Source organism: Ptychodera flava, chromosome 15, assembly GCF_041260155.1.
Source record: "Ptychodera flava strain L36383 chromosome 15, AS_Pfla_20210202, whole genome shotgun sequence".
Classification (NCBI taxonomy): Eukaryota; Metazoa; Hemichordata; class Enteropneusta; family Ptychoderidae; genus Ptychodera; species Ptychodera flava.
The window spans coordinates 27,809,042-27,824,451 of record NC_091942.1 but is presented as its reverse complement, the minus strand read 5'-3'; the positions used below and the strand labels follow the sequence as shown (position 1 = coordinate 27,824,451).

The 15,410-nt window shown below is 36.1% G+C and overlaps 1 protein-coding gene across 2 annotated transcripts in view; it reads right to left on the bottom strand.

The window, feature by feature from the left end:
- Window positions 1-14,894, bottom strand: part of LOC139151739 (E3 ubiquitin-protein ligase rnf213-alpha-like) — a 50,006-nt gene extending 35,112 nt beyond the window's left edge. For both annotated transcript variants that reach the window (XM_070724713.1, XM_070724712.1), the window contains exons 1-13: window positions 14,615-14,894; window positions 12,536-12,680; window positions 11,440-11,771; window positions 10,878-11,050; window positions 10,205-10,402; window positions 8,393-8,598; window positions 7,333-7,441; window positions 5,727-5,827; window positions 5,304-5,486; window positions 2,752-3,003; window positions 1,905-2,016; window positions 509-937; window positions 44-160 (exon numbers count right to left, since the gene is read on the bottom strand). In XM_070724713.1, the coding sequence (XP_070580814.1) occupies window positions 44-160; window positions 509-937; window positions 1,905-2,016; window positions 2,752-3,003; window positions 5,304-5,486; window positions 5,727-5,827; window positions 7,333-7,441; window positions 8,393-8,598; window positions 10,205-10,402; window positions 10,878-11,050; window positions 11,440-11,771; window positions 12,536-12,680; window positions 14,615-14,705 (2,448 nt within the window). In that variant the 5' untranslated portion in view covers window positions 14,706-14,894. The remainder of the gene's footprint in view (window positions 1-43; window positions 161-508; window positions 938-1,904; window positions 2,017-2,751; window positions 3,004-5,303; window positions 5,487-5,726; window positions 5,828-7,332; window positions 7,442-8,392; window positions 8,599-10,204; window positions 10,403-10,877; window positions 11,051-11,439; window positions 11,772-12,535; window positions 12,681-14,614) is intronic.
- Between the last annotated feature and the right edge of the window lie 516 nt (window positions 14,895-15,410).

The window sequence follows — 15,410 nt, the reverse complement described above, 5'->3', positions numbered from 1 at the left end:
AATTCTTAACACAAGCATCATCCATTGCATTGAGCTTCCTTACCCTTAAGATCTTGTCAACTTTCTTGAAGTCAGCACTGATAAGGGTTTCTGCCATCGCTTCTCTGAGCTCTTGGTAGGTATTGCCACATGTGACAAATCTATCAGGTACGAAAGTTACCTTCAATCCAGAGATATAAAATGAGTTTGTTACAAAAGCTACATCAGCACTTTAAAGCAACTGTTACAGTACAGATTAGCATGATGAAATTGTAGGCATAAGACTTGCATCACTCAAACTTTTCAGACAAGAATTTTGCTCATATGCTGACCGACCATACTTTCAAGCTGTAAACTGTATTTCTTAATTCTTGGCCAAAAATTCTTAGGGCATACTTTTTCACTTTTCGTTTTGGGCAGATTTCATACCAAGATGATAAAACATGCCGTGTGACACAGAAGATGTTTTTTCAGAATAGAAAGTTCACATATTCAATCAAAAATGGACATCATGACAATCACAAATTACCTCAACATTTCCTTCAGGTGGCATGATCCACTTCAAATGGAGATGTTTAACAATAGACTGCAAACAGTCTGTTCCATATCTTCTGGCTATCTGCTTTACCAGGAACACCTTTGGCCACTTAGATTTGGTATTTTCACAGAATCTCATTGCAATGTCAAGCAGTCTCCTTGCCTCTTTGAACGCCTCTGCGTCACCCTTTTGCTGTTTCTCATTGTGCTGGTCTGAACCGCCATAGAATGCATGGATCTGTTCTGCAGCTACAACCAACCCAAACCTGGCACCAGCTACCGATTCTAACTGGGCAACATCTACACCAGCCTGTTCTTGTCCATACTCATGAATAGTTGGATTCAATCTTCTGCAAGCACTTCTCATTGTGGCTAATCTGACATCAAATTCACACTGAATTGCACTGTTGTGGTATGAGTCCTGGTGGAAAATGTTATTTTAGGTTAGAAGCTTCAAATAAATACAATTTTCCTATATCCATTTACTTACTCTATTTTAGATTTGACATAATCAGTAACTCACACAACAAACACTTTCACTAACCACCTGTCATTACATTTCAAATGAATCGCACTTGATATGACACTGGAACAGAAGTATGTTATACGCTACCGCAAATTGTTCTGAGAAAACAATATCAATTCACAGTAACCTTCTTTGAAACATGCCATGCTATTCCTTTTAGGCGTAATCTATTAGACCACAGCAGTAATGCAAGCTAAGATAAATGATACATAAAGTAAATTTCATGATTTGAATCTCTAGTTTAAGTCACTGCCTTTTGATTTGTACTTATTTATAAGGAACACTGCTGTTATTCTTGAGTGTCCCAAATTGCTACTCAGTGCCTGTGATAATATAGACCACCATCAAGTAATTATCATGGATATGACATTGTCCCCACTGGATTGAGGTATTGATCCCTGTTTGGATTGTAACACTTCTTGTTTGTGATAGATCCCATCATTGTCAAGGGGATTTGCCCAAGAGAATTTTCGCAAGGCCGAAGTGCCTCATTCTGTTAGATATTGGTTGAAAGTTTATGACTGTTTCAGCTATTGATGATGACATTTCTACATTGCTCTTACTCAAACTTTGAGTGAGATCGGTTCAGGTATATCTGAGTAATGGCCCTGGATAAGAAAAAATCGTAACAAAATGGCTGCCTGGCAACCATACTATATCTTATTAAAGGATAAAAAGGATATTGAAGGATAAATCAACATATGTACCAAATAGTAAATTGTCTTTGTACCTAGTTTAAATGAAGTCAGTCCAGGCATGGCCGAGTAATGGCAGTGGAAGGACAGACGGACACAGGACAGACATAATCAAATCTGTTATTCCACTTGGATTTCGTCAATGGGACTAAAAATCTGTACTATACCTCAATACACTGTATACAGAGCAAACACAGTTCAAGTACTTCGGCATCAGTTTTCATGAATGCCCTGGCTTCATCAAGGTATGTCTGTAGATGCTGATACACTTGTTCAACACTGAAAATAAATGATGATATTCAGTCATTATTATACATCTACCATTGAGAACAATAGGACTTTGCGTGCGCTAAAAAAGCCGTACGGAACACCCATTCCGTAACACGTACGGTTTCAAGATGCCCCATTCCCTGCGGCTGTATTTGCGTGTTCACTGTTGAACGGTTTCAAGCAACTCATTAGATGAGTGCCAGAACATGTCTCGCTCTGTACGTAAATGTGTAGTGTACACACACTATCCAGAACTTGCAGAACCTCGTCCGAGATAGCATTTCCACATTTGTGCTAAAATTGGAAGAAAAATTGTTGACATTGCACGAAACAGTCACGACTCTGACAATTTAATGTCCAAGTTACGAATGTAAGATGTATAATAATAAGGTTATCAATGTATAATAATAAGGTTATCATGAAAACACCACAAAGGATGCACTTGGACATTGGTACCGCGCATCGCCCTCCACTTCGCGTCGTCGGGCGATACGCTGCGCAAAAGTCCTCATGCATCCTTTGCAGTATTTTCTTAATAACCTCATATTACAGAGATCAGAGAGCCAGGACATATACTAAAGGGTCAAATTAAATGTCATATCTGAGAAAACTGCATGAAACTTAATGTAATGTTTATACTGCTGGTAGTAAAATGATGTACCTTACACAAATTTAAAGTGGTAGAACTATTCCAAACTTCATTTTACACCATAATACACATTATCAGCTTCATGCAAATTTTACCTTGATTTTAACAGAAGTTGCAACAGAAACGATCTCACAACAGGATTTGGATCAATACAGTCTTCTTGAAATGGAGTGAATCCCCTGGTTTGATGTCCCTTTTCCTCTCTGTGTCTTGTCACATAACCCATCAACATTGTAACCAGCTCTGGTTCTGGAGCTTGCCCTTCTGCAAAGCAGTATCTTGACACTACTTCCATGAAGAAGGCATTGCATCGCTGACGGAAGGCATTGTGAGCCGCAACAGCTTCTCTGTAAGATGTGAAGTAAGATTTTCATACATTTTCAATTTAAAGCGTTAATGCACACATTATTTTTTGTTCTTGTCTTTTAGTGCAGCGAGAAATCTGGGCTTGACCAGTCAACTTTTCAATTGAAAGGAATCAGTTTCCAAAGAAATCTTTTATTCGGGGCATCATCAATCCTGTTTGGAAGTATCTCATCTAACATGAATGCCTAAAAAAGCTTATTTCAGGTGGTTACATATCATTGCCAATTTTGAATCAGTATGCTAGAATCTAAACATAGGCCAAAGTCCCTGAAGCTACTATAGACATGGATACAAAATTAAGTATTTCCTGTCTGTATGAAATTATCTCACTAAGGTCATCCTAGGGACGTGCAAACCAAATATTAAAGCTGTCTGACCAGCGGTTTTGAAAAACAAGCGACTCAACAGTTGACAGAGCTCTGCTGCGTTATGTAGAGAATAACCTTTTGTGACACATGTATTGATGAAGAAGGTGGATATCTTTGATTGCTCATTTCAGGATGGCCTGACCAAAAATGGCAAAAATTCCATAAAAATACAGATTTGCTTATTTCATCAGACTATATTAGTAAATAATAGCAAATAAACGAGAGTTAATTACATTCTAATTAAAGTAAACAAGACTTGCTTAAATCAAGATTTACGTCATAAAAAAACAGTATATCTGTCAGGTTATAAAGAATCTTGAGCTGGTTATCTTTTAATATCAGTATTTTCATCCTATTAACCAAGCTCATTTTAACTTTCAAATTAACATTGTAAGTAAGTTCTGTTGAATAAGTTGAGACTGTACGTACTAAGAGAAAGCACACTGAGGAGACAAATGTTTAAAACTTAAGAAGTTCAAGGTTATCAAAAGCATTATAAGGAATCATGTCACACTTTCATTGCACTGTTTACACAGATTGCATAATTGCTATAAATAGCACATGAGGAATCTTACAGCCGCGCTTTACCATAAAAACCCTATCACTTTGACCACTCTTTTAATTGACCACTCTATTTTTTTCCTTCAAAAAGTAATCTTATTTTATCCTTACCAAGTCAACCATAAATGGAAATTAGAACTTTCTCTATCTCTATTTATTTGACCACCCATCATGACAAACTATTATGAGCAATTTCTTTTAGATAACATAAATGGTGGTTCAGAATATATCAAAGTTGGGATTCAGGAAAGTTGCCTTTACATGTTGTAATCCTTCAAGATGGTAAGCATTTCACTATGAACTGTCAAAAAAAGTTGAACTTTCCACACTAAATTATTTTGGCTTTGATGATTTCCTAATTAATTCAATTATTTAAAATCATATTAAGTATTTTTTTCTGGGTGAATTGATAGGGTTCATACAGTACAACAATTACATACAATGTAAGTCAAATTTTGACCAAAAATGACAAAAAATTCCTTAAAAATACACATTTGCATATTTCATCACAATTTGAACAAATCTAAGTTGGGTTATCCCTAGGGACCTGTATACCAAATAACAAAGCTGTCTGACTAGCGGTTATGAAGAAAAAGATTTTTTACCAAAACACCTTTTTTGGCATTAATTTGCCTATTTTCAACAATATCAAAAAATAAAAAAATAGTTTCTCAAAATCATATTTTTCATCTACACAACAAATATTAAATCAGTAAGTACTGCGGTTCTCAAGATATTTGAGTGGACGGACGCCTCACAAACGGACATACATACATACATACATACATACATACATACATACATACAGACTGACGCCGGACGGATACCCATCCTAATAGCTTCTATAGACTATAGTCTATAGTAGCTAATTATGTAAAATTGTTCACTACCCAAACAAAATACTACTGATCACACATTCCACACATTTATTCGGTGTAACAAGTAACTACTTCTATTCTGATGACATCATCATTGGTCAACTTCAAAGCATTTCAGACTGTTTATCAGCAATGATGATGTAGATTTTCTCCCATTACATATAGCTTATATATCTATTTATTACCACAGTCTATGCATATATTCTTCCAATATTTAGTGACTTCCATATACTCATTTCACATCTCTTGTGCTTAAACACATCACTACCTTACACAGATGTGCACTTCTTCAGATACACTGTTATGATGTACTATTTACCCGGGCCACGGACTAGACTAGTTCTGGTAGAAATAATTTTCAATGACCCCATTAGATTATAGACTTTTTGACCTTGAAATCTTGTTATTTGCTTTGTTTTCATCATGTGATGAATATTAAACATAAAATACAATACGATAATTACATCAACCTACTTTGACTTTTTTGAACTGATAACTTCAAATTTCTTGTCAACTGGGGTGGTGCATTTTGGGCATGTCCTCTGTCTGACTCTAAACCACTCTTTAATGCAGTTGAGGCAGAACACATGTTCACATGGAAGTGCCACTGGTTCCTTGATGGCTTCTTGACACACCTCACACTCATGAACTCCATACCTATGGTGCAAATTGTAAAACATGTCAACAAAACACTCATAGTGTTTTACTTGCCGCAGACAAAGTTCAGCTGCAGGAATTTATGGATTGGGCTCCATCTGTCCATCCATGTAGGTACCTCTGACATGCCTGAGCCATTGAAACATGAAACACCTATATTTCGTTAACCGTTGAAACATATGAAACATATGAAACATTGAAACATATGAAACATCCTATATTTCATTAACCATTACTTACTTAAAGTGTTGCCTGCTAGCAGTCTCATTACAAATCTTCAAAACATTCTCAATTACTTTCATTGACTTGATTTTCTGCAGGTTAACTTGTTCACCAAGAGCCTGACAAAGGGGCAGAACATGATGACACATGATTAGCATAAATATGTATGTAACAGCTTTGATTTTAAAGATCATTATGCCACATTTCATTAACATCAGCGTTTTACATTAACTGTAAACAGAATACCTGATGCCATATATGTATCAGAAACTATAATGTATGCTACTTGTGAAATGTGTGATCATTTGACCAAAAACCAATTTATTGATTGAAAGCGCCTTTAGTTTTCTAGTACTCAGCACTCAATAAAAACATGCCATTAAAACATGTAGTGTCAGTAGCTGAAAGCTAAGTTTGTTTTGACCCTGATATTTCTTTCAGCTTGCTAATATTGTAACTGAGTTGATATGCTATTTAACCCCTGACTACCTATGGCGCCGGATATTTCCGGCGCCATATTGAATAACCATATACCTTGAGTGCCGGAAATATCCGGCACAGTTAAATAGGCGTATTTGCTTCGTTTTTGTCGCTAAAAATCCTGTAATTTCGGCGCCTGCACGCAGCTCAACTAAGATTGATGTATTCCGATTTGGCCTGAATGTGATTGCGCCCCCGTGCGTCCGAATATGGCCAAAATCCGGAAGCAAATGTCGTGACCCATGACCTCAACCCTAAAAGGTCAGGCTGGTCACTGAAGCGTCGCGCTGATTGTTTACAGTTTCAGAAGTACGGACGATCGCAAAGATGTTTATGGGTTTTTTTAATGAAATGAAATGTTATTTATTGAAAACAAATGATTTATATGTAAATATGTTTTATTAACAGCAATATTCGTGAATGAAACTAGAGGAAATACAGTGTTTATAGCAGCCATATTATCAATATGACTGGTCACATGACTGGTCATGTGTTTGGTCATGTGATATGTTGTTCCCTAAAATGTATTTTTAAATATTGTGAAATATTTTTTGATAAATCATAACCATTTTAGATGCATGTTTCTGCAAGGAAGACTTAAAGCAGGTGTTTACAAATATAAAATGTGTTGATTTTCAAATACAGAATCATGTCAGATGCTGATGTTTATGGTTCATTTACTCTGCCTTTTGTGAGAAAAATCTTAAATAGGTAAATCTATAAATAAAGTAAAGGGTAGTTATTATTACATATATGTAAAGACAATGCCATGAAAATTGCAACTGTATTCAAATTTGCATCATTTTATGGATTCAAAACACGTCCTGATGCTTCAAATATTCATATTCTTTGCCAACTCTGGTCACATGACGTGTCATGTGATCAGTCATGTGACCTGGAAATACAAAATTTATGTATGAAAAAGTGGGAAATTTCATGCTGATTCAGAAAATATATGGTTTATTGGTACTTACTTAATTTTTACTCTAAGCAGTGTTTATGCAATGACCACACCCCAGATTTTATCAATATTTACATAAGGGGCCTGGTATATAGGAATACATTGGCCTTGGTAGTCAAGGGGTTAAAAGTGCACTTGCTGCACTGGAGGAGAGATTAACCCAACATTGAAAAATTAACTTACCTTGTTAAGTATATGAACCTTCTTAATAACGTCTTCTCCAACTTTACTGCTTGCTGGACATACGTGGTCGACAAATAACTTCAGTACACATATACGCACCCACAGAGGTCTTAAGATAAACAGAATAGAATAAGTAATATGCTTGTGAAAAATTCACCTAATATCTTTGACCATATTATTCACCCTATAAAATGTTGTGTATCATCATGAAAAGTTTAAAATGACCACCTTACTGTTGCTATTAAGACCTCAAGCTAAGAGGTATGGTTGCTTTCCTGGTGCATTTTCTTGTTACTTAAATTTATCTATCTATTAATTTGTCTACATTGATCCCAAACATGTGAGTATTCCAATATAGGTCTAGAGCTTGTGAGCTTTTACTTTTATTGAGTGAGAACTAACATTGAATTTTCTATGGGAACTACAATTAGAGTTTTGTTCACTGGGCGCAGATGTAAAAATATAACCTAGATGCTTTTCTTCTTTTTTGAACTTCAGTATTTGTCAATCTAATTCGTAGTCATAACTGAGTTGTTTGTATTTTCTAGTTACTGACTTTAACAGTCAAGAGGAAATACATGCATAATAAAGCAACACTTATGACAGCCACATGTACTTTTGTCACAATGGATAATAATACCTTAAAGCCCATCAGATATTTGACCTATAATTTTGTGATAGACGTCAAGGAAATAGGCATTAATTAACAATTAACACATGCCAAAAAAGATTCCACCAGCAATTGAAGGAGGGCAGTAGAAAATATCTGTCTGTTGCTGTTGTCAAATGTAAAATCAACAGTTACATCCCTGATCTCACGTCATAATGTCTTCACAGCATTTTTACGAGGTTAAGTAACTCATTAAACAAGTAAAAAAACAATAAAATCAATTAAAGAACAATACATGGACATCTTAAATTAGAGAGTGATGTAATGTGCTTTAAAACGAGTGAGGAAATCAACCCACGTGTCACCTGCATATATCAATATAAGGTCAAAGAGTCTTGAAGGAAAGAGCATGTTAATTAATTAGAAATTGTATTTTGGGATAAACTTTACCTGCAGGCCTGAATAGTTGTTTTACTGATGTCACCATACACTTCTCCTTCAGAATCTTGTTTCTCAGCTTCAAGAATTCTCTCTACCACCGGTCTTGCATCTTGTACACTCTTTAACCACTGGACTCTATTATCAATTTCGTTCAGTTGGTCTTTCTGTGGTTCAAGGTTTTCCAAGAGAGCTCTGAGAGCATAAGCATCTAAAACCTACAGTAGCAAGAGAGTTTGCCGATGCATATAAAATAATAAATTTCATTGGTTTGGTGAAAACCAAGCATAATGTCAAGCATGAAAACAGAAATTGGTAGTGATAATAAAACTTCATAGTTATTCACAAAATACACACATGGAAAATAGTAGATTGACACAACTCAGGAAATTAAAGGTTATTGACCAAAATTGTATGGAACAGAGTTCTAAAACCAGTGACGTTGTGCATCAGAAATATAAGCACATTTCACTAAATATTTTCAATTTAGGTACCGTATGGCTCATATGAATTTGCTTTCTGGCCAAGTAGTTTTGAGTTCACTGTCATCTGATACATTATTTTGACTCAAATACACAACAAAAATTATTTTGTATGTTCATTTAGTGCCGCTTTACCTGCAACTACAATTTACTGAAAACTGTTGCAATGTACCAGTATGACTTCTATTGTTGTAATATTCTATAAATGACTGTTTGTTATGTAAAACACAATATCACATATACGTGAGAAGACTAGTGTTCAAAAAATACCGCAATTATACGGTGTCGCTCACATTTGATCAGAATTGGTACATACCAGTATGGGTACCAAAGATCAACAATAAATGTTGTTTCTATCTGTTCAGTGCAGGAAAATTCTACGTTGATGTTATGACAATAATTTCTGCACAGTACAACCAGAAAAACAACAAGAAATATTTAAACCAGAAAAACAAGAATGACAAAAGTTGGACATGCTGCTACAGAGAAATAGATGTTTTGATCAAAAAAGGGCAAAAATCGTCCTAAAAACACAAATATTGAAATTTCACCACATTTTTTGCACTTCTTCGCTTGTCAAAAGATGATCTGCAACATTTTGCGAAATCTATCAGCAATATAATTCACTGGGCCATATGTATGTTGTAGCTATAGCACGCAATCTTATTTGTGCTAGTGATATGGATGTACATTGTATCCTCAGACAGCTTCGAACTAAAAAAAAATTATAAATCTGAAAATTTACTCAGAAAAAAAAATTAGCACAGCTTTTCTCATTTGGACAAAAATTTTTTTAGAAATTAACAATTGTGAAAAAAAATTGTTCACAATTTCATTGTGACCACCCCCTCCCAAGATCTAATGGTCCGTCCCTTAGTTTAAGCAGGTCTGTTAATATGTAACAGTTCATAAACAATAACAGGAAATGACTCAAGGTCAGTGGAGTATCCTGTTTCAGTCATTGACATGCCACCACTCCTGAACATTTGCAGAATTTCCCTTTTTCTTACCTCATTTGCACATTTTTGACACTGATGTGTTCATTTGAACAACGTCACATCTCAACCCCTGCATCTACCTGTACACCAAATACTGAGATGGTAGCTTAGGAGATATCGGAGCTTTTGCGTGTGACGGACATACATACACACAGACATACAGACGCCACCGACTCACCATATAAGCTCTTTTTGGTATAAATTTATATAAATACCAAATATGAGCTCAAAAGATGTAATTAATGCAGTACTCAATTTTTTTTTATTTTAGTCGGCATAATTTTGTGATAATACTGTACTTCACACAATCATTACATTATTATAAAGAAATAGATGGTACTTGCCATTTGACTTTGATTCAGGATTGCATCTGAAATTCCTTTTGGTAACAGTTTGGCAATCTGTGAGAAACTGTCTAGTCGTCCATGAATACGATGGTATGATGTATGAACACTGGGAATGTCTAATGCAAATTTGCCGGGATCATAACCCTCTGAAATGTGCTGCTCCAGCGCTGCAGTCTCTATTGCACCACAGATTACCTGATAAACAACAAGAGAATTCAAGTGACGACTAATACTGCTTGAAGGAGTTATAACCATCTGATGGTTGTGACTGTAGGAACAGAACTTTTGAACAGCTCCTTAAACGCTGACAAATCTTTCATAAACGCCCATATCTGTTTGTGTCCACTTTATTTTTCCTCCGACATGAGATATCTCTATCTTAGCAATAAAGTTTTCTCAGTTGTGAGGGGTAAACCACCTTATTCTTCATGAATTCAAACTATCATGACTTGAATTGTCATAGTAAGGTCTCCAGAGGATTGTGGGAGGGGTCAAAGGTTGTTGTGATATCCAAATATCAGTGCAGGGTTAGGTGAAAGGATACATATTTGTAAAGATAGATATCTTGGAGGAAGGGTATGACAAGAACCTTATAAAATTAAAATTGCAAATCTGTAGCAAATTTCTTGTTGCTTTACATGTTGCTAATCTTAACACAAGTCAGTGTTACCTGATACTCTGTATCATCCCTTGCTTTGTACACCATTCTAACAAAGTCATACACGTAGCATCGCATGAACTCATCCATTTCTTTCCTGTTCAACTTACTGAGCAGTGTTCTTGTAAGCTCAGACTCATTAAGCAATGTTCTAAGTAAGATGTGCACAGGTTGTCTGGAAGAAGCTACAAAAGATAACAATTGTCGAGATATGATTATTGAACTGTCTATCAAGACCCCTACACAAGAACTAAATGTACCAGAAATCTGAATGAATTAACAAGTCTAATAGTGAGAGTATGAAAGGTTGGAAATTTAGGTCTGCACAGATGCTTCAACATAGAGAAATAACACCTTCATATTTACTGTAACCTTTGCATATATAATATCTATTCTAAAGGATCAATACTGTCTCAATAATGAGGAACAACTTTGACATCGTGCAATGATTTAGATGGTGTTGTTTGACTGAAACAATGGTCAATGGAGTTGAATTATTAAAGCAATCATCAATGGGCAAATGTCACGGTAATATGAAGTGTAGGTTTTTTAATCTTTCAGCCAACTACATTACCTTTCATACTCAAAGCATTTTCCATCGTCTCATCAACATAGTTTCTGATGACATTAGAAAACGGGCAATGGCACGAAAAATGGCTGTTGTTAACACCAGTTGGAGTGACCGGTACAGTATCTCTTGGAGTGTTCTTAACTGGGGACAGAAATGATTCATATCTCAACTCTGATAGGTTCGGATTTCTGAGTATGTCAAGCCAAAGTCTGTGCACCCAACTGTCAGCATGTGAGTTGATGATCAAGTCTAAGTTGTCATTTCTGTCACAGAAGGCAATAACCTCTGCCAGCAGTGGAGTCACTGTTCCTACCAAACTCTGCCAAATGGCTCGCCTGAAGGAACAAGAGAAGGGAAATACACACTTGTTTTCTGTTCACTGGAATGCAAATCTTTAATACAAATATGTGGACATATTTTGACAAACGTACTTTATTACATATGTTTATTCATATTTGGCTAGTAAGTTGTTAACATTTTTATCCCTTCACAGAATACGGAGACTACTAAGAAGATCATGTCATTAGTCTTTTTGTTTGTCACGTACAATTATGTGTCCATCTTTTTAAACAATGCAAGCGTATTCTTTCAATATACAAAACAGTGATATATATGATTGACTACACTGACACCAATCACAACAGTAAGAAATGATTGATAGTACCAGTAAATTTTTTCTGACATTACTTGCTAGTTTTGCAACTTCATCTTGTACAAACTGTAAGCTTGTGATGCAACATGCTATCACATGCATAAGGAAGAGATTGGCAATTAGAATTTCAAACAACATTGAAGGAAAAAAAAAGTAAAATTTGAAAATGGTTGCCATAGTAATATTTTTAAATACTACAGCAAAGATTTGCTGTTGGGCACTGTTGAAAAGGAGTTACCATGACAGGATTTTATTTTTTTTGAAGGGGAACACAGTGCTAAACCATGAAAAATCATATTTTAAATTGCATTTTTATGAATCATGCACAATTACATATGTGTTGCACTACAGATTAAACACATTTAAAAAGACATAAAAATTCTGAATAAAGACTGCTGTTCTTTGATCAGAGAAGGATACTACATGTAGCTGCCTTGAAAAGTTCACCTGAATGTGCCATGAACTTGTACTCGTTCTCCAGTGACAGCTTCTCTACTAAGCCAGGTGGCAGCCATATCACCTGCTCTTTCATCTTTCTCTTTTAGAAGCTCACATATTCGCTCTTTCAGAACACTGACAAATGTTGTAGCATCTGTAATGGTAAAAAAACCTAATGTAAATAAAATGATGCAAAATTACAGAATTCATACTTACCTTGTCAATCAATGAGAAATGGTAGTCCTCAATTGCAATATGAGTTACAGAACCAGATGTTTGATTGAATTTGCTCTTTTAAAAATTACTAATAAGAAGTTTGGTATTTTGAAAGATAGTCAAAAGCAGGGTTTTTAAACCTTACATCTCACTTTCAGCTACATGTAGCTCTGCTAGCATTTATTTTCAATTGGACAAATTTTATAACTGCTACAAATCTTTTATCAATATGGACAGAATAAATGCAATATTACAAGCAACTCCTCCCCTTTCAGAGGTATGTAAGAGTGCTTTCAACAGCATACTCCGAGTTCCAAAACCGAGTCGGACTTACAAGTCCGAGTACTCGGACTTGCATGCTCCGAGTAAAACTGCTTACTCGGACTTGCATACTCCGAGAAAAACTGCTTTACTCGGACTTGCATGCTCCGAGTAAAACTGCTTACTCGGACTTGCATACTCGAGTAAAACTGCTTTACTCGGACTTGTATACTCAGAGTACATGGCCTACTCGGAGTTGAATACGCCGAGTAACACATGCATATAGAAAAAACAATGCTGGAAAAACACAGGAAATATTCGATCTTGTGATAAAAATTTGAAAGCAGCACACTGCAGAACTTCCAGTCGCTCCACAGAGAAAGAGTTGTTAACGCGATCGATCAGCCTGACCTCTGATCTGTGTATCTTGTACAACACGCTCAAGTCATTGTCGTTGTCGAGTGTAGTACTGTCACGCAAATTATGAGTTTGTCTTGTCTTTTCGCTTCATTATCGGATCAGATCTAGATTTGATACATGACTTGAATTGGGCCCAACAACGTTTCATGATCCCCGCGATGCAGCGCAGCAAGTTATTAAAACATGGATGCCATAATTGAATGACCTGTCGACGTGTGACGTCATGGCCTCGTTTGCTAGCGTGGCAAGGCCATGATAGACTTGACGAAGCATTTTAGGCATATTTATGTCTTGATAAAAGAATTAAACTAATATTTTTTCAAATAAAATGAGCACAGTGCGCTCGTGTATGGTATGAACCGAGTGCAAGTGACCATTTGTCGTAAATAATGACCTGACTTGACCTGTGATGTCATGCATTGATTTCGCTAATATTGAACTATGGTGCGATATCGGACTGAGTACTACTGGCTGGACTTGCTGAAGTTTATTTGTTTTACTTTAAATGTTATGTCTAAGTCATCTTTCAAAAACTTTCCTGCCGGCCGTGGCAGCAGCTTTCTTCTGAGGGTAAAATCACGGTCCCTCCTTGTGGATCCGTGGAGGGACCGTGCGTGGTTAAATATACATTGCGCAACAGATTACAAGACATCGTGAAAATGAATTTTTTTTTGCAAAAGAGCAGATTTTTGACATATCAATCAGCACTAGCCGTAAACTCTGTTAGTAATAAAATGCTTTTTTTCGTCAGATCGTTTCTTGTCTGGCATGGCAAAATATGCATTTCTAGGAACACATATTACTCGGCGTATATTCAAGTCCGAGTAGGCCATGTACTCGGAGTATACAAGCCGAGTAGGCATGTACTCGGAGTATACAAGTCCGAGTTAGCAGTGTTACTCGGAGTATGCAAGTCCGAGTACTCGGACTTGCAAGTCCGACTCGGTTTTGGAACTCGGAGTGTATGGTTTGAGATACTCTTACATACCTGCCTTTCAAAGTAAAGACACCTATTGAACATGTTCTGAACATGTTCAATGACAAGATGATAATACTTACAAAGTCATTCCCTTGCTTCATTATAGAAAGCAGAATGGACAAATGATGGATATCACAAATTGACAGACCAACTTTGATAGATTATTGGTTGGGAAGCACTAAAATGTTTCTATATAATGATGTATAGCTTACTTGGTTCGGCATCAGTATGTTTGAATAACTCCAACAAAATTTCAATTCGTTGGGTAGATCTCTGTGTTTGGTCTTCCTCATCCTCCAGCATGGCAGCAGCAGCATGGATGCAATTTTCAGCAAAGCAGAGGTATTCAGGAGACCAGCTTTGGTGGTAACATCATCTCCATATTCCATTTCTCTGCCAGCATTCCGTGCCTGTTGAGCTTGGACATTATCAGTACAACTTGGTACCTCCTGCGCCCGTCTTCCAACAAGGAGGCTTTCTACAGTGCTCTCACTATCAAACATTTGAGGTTCTCTTGGTACTAAATCAGTAAAAGCTGAGCTCATTTCTCCCTCTGCCATTTCTTCAAAATCCATGGCACTCTCTACAAACATACAAAAACAAAAAATACAAGAATATGAATGTTTACAAAATTTGTGACAAACATAAATTTTTCTACATGATCACCTTAACTGACATCAATCAAATTTGAGCAACGAAAATAAGACTGTTATCATCTGGCGAGACAGATGAGTATGAAGATTTTTCTATATCAGTAACATTCTAAAACACACATTTTAATGAAGAAAGACAATCATACAGGAAAAGTACCATAAAAGTCTATATATGATGTAAACTGAACAACAACTTGTACTGAAATACACACTTTATAGAGTTATTAAAGGGTGTTTCACTGGTATATCAAACAGCTATATATACATGAGAAAATTTGTCACACCAACATGTGGTCTGAATGATAAACATACCATGCTGAAGTTTCCCTTCCAAATGAATATCTTCCACAGCTAC